Here is a 1,385-nt window from a genome sequence, read left to right on the forward strand (position 1 = left end):
CACACACACACACACACACACACACACACACACACAGCTCCACCACACACTTTATAAACACAGAGATTTTACATGTACTTATGAATATTAATAACATTCAACCTTCTTTCTTTCAGTTGTACCTGCACAAGCGTCACCTTTTAAACATGACGCTGCTGTTTACTACAGTTCTCTGGTACTGCTTTTATTTATTTGTGTTATTTTAACTACATTGGGAGAAGCCATGAGAAATGTCATTCTACCTGAGTATAATGACAATAAAGACAATTCATTCATTCATTCATTCATTCATTCATTCAACACATCATAAACATTCAGGTCATTACTGAGCTGAGATGTAATGGATATTTAAAGGTCCTCTCCCTCCTGCAGTGCCTTTAACCCCTTCATGTTCTGAGGTGTGAAGCAGAATAATAAAAGCAGTTGAGAGGTCAGACAGCGTTTGGAGACACAAGTTTCTTCACGTGTTTAAAGATCTCCTTCATCTTCAGTCCGTAGATGATGGGGTTGCACAGTGATGGGATCACCATGATGAGGATGGAGACCACGGTGGGGACCACGTCATGCAAGTTGTCGTCAAAGCGGCTGGAGATCAGCTCAAAGACAGCGCTCACTGAGTAGCTGATCAGAACGAACAGATGAGGAAGACACGTCTCTGCCGCCTTCCTGGCAAAGACCCTGGAGTTGTGGAGGCAGACCAGCAGGATCCTGATGTAGGAGAACACCACGAATATGATGGGCAGCAAGACGCAGACCAAGGCAGACATCAAGCCGTACCCGTTGCCAACCAGCGTGTCTCCACAGCCCAATTTGACAATCGAGTAGATGTTACAGTAGACCCGCTTCATGGAGTGGTGGCACACCGGCGCTCGGCCAGCAAGGAGCGTTGCCCCGGCTGCCAGGGTGGCGGGCAGGAGCCACGCTGCGCTCAGCAACCCACGTACCACCGGCATGGTGACCAGGCTGGGGTAGCGCAGCGGCCGGCAGATGCACATATAGCGGTCGTACGCCATGGCCGACAGCAGCGTGAAGCCCGACAGGCCCAGGAAGTAAATGAGAAAGGCCTGGGCGAGGCAGGCGGCGTGGGACATTGAGTGGCTCGCTGCCAGGAGGTCCACCAGGAGGCGTGGGTACAAGGTGGTGCTGCCCAGCAGGGAGTTGAGCAGCAGCGCTGCGATGAACACGTGCATGGGCGCATGCAGGCTGCTCTGAGAGCAGATCAGGTAGATGACAACTGAGTCGCTGAGCAGCACAAAGACGTAGATTGGAAGAAGGATGAGGAAACACAGGAAGCGGAACCTCTCCAGACCCAGAAACCCGTCCAGGGTCACCAACGACACGTTAGACCTTTGTCCGACAAACGGAGAAAGACCGGAGATCGTCAT

General features: G+C 51.3%; 1 protein-coding gene across 1 annotated transcript; it reads right to left on the bottom strand.

Moving 5' to 3' along the window:
• Positions 1-431: 431 nt before the first annotated feature.
• LOC307244008 (olfactory receptor 51E1-like) lies at positions 432-1,385 on the bottom strand (the record flags this gene model as incomplete). The annotated part of the gene is made up of 1 exon (XM_080018980.1): positions 432-1,385. One exon carries the CDS (start codon positions 1,383-1,385, stop codon positions 432-434), a length of 954 nt encoding a protein of 317 aa, XP_079875106.1.

Source organism: Zeus faber (assembly GCF_960531495.2).
Source record: "Zeus faber genome assembly, chromosome: 18".
Lineage (NCBI taxonomy): Eukaryota > Metazoa > Chordata > Actinopteri > Zeiformes > Zeidae > Zeus > Zeus faber.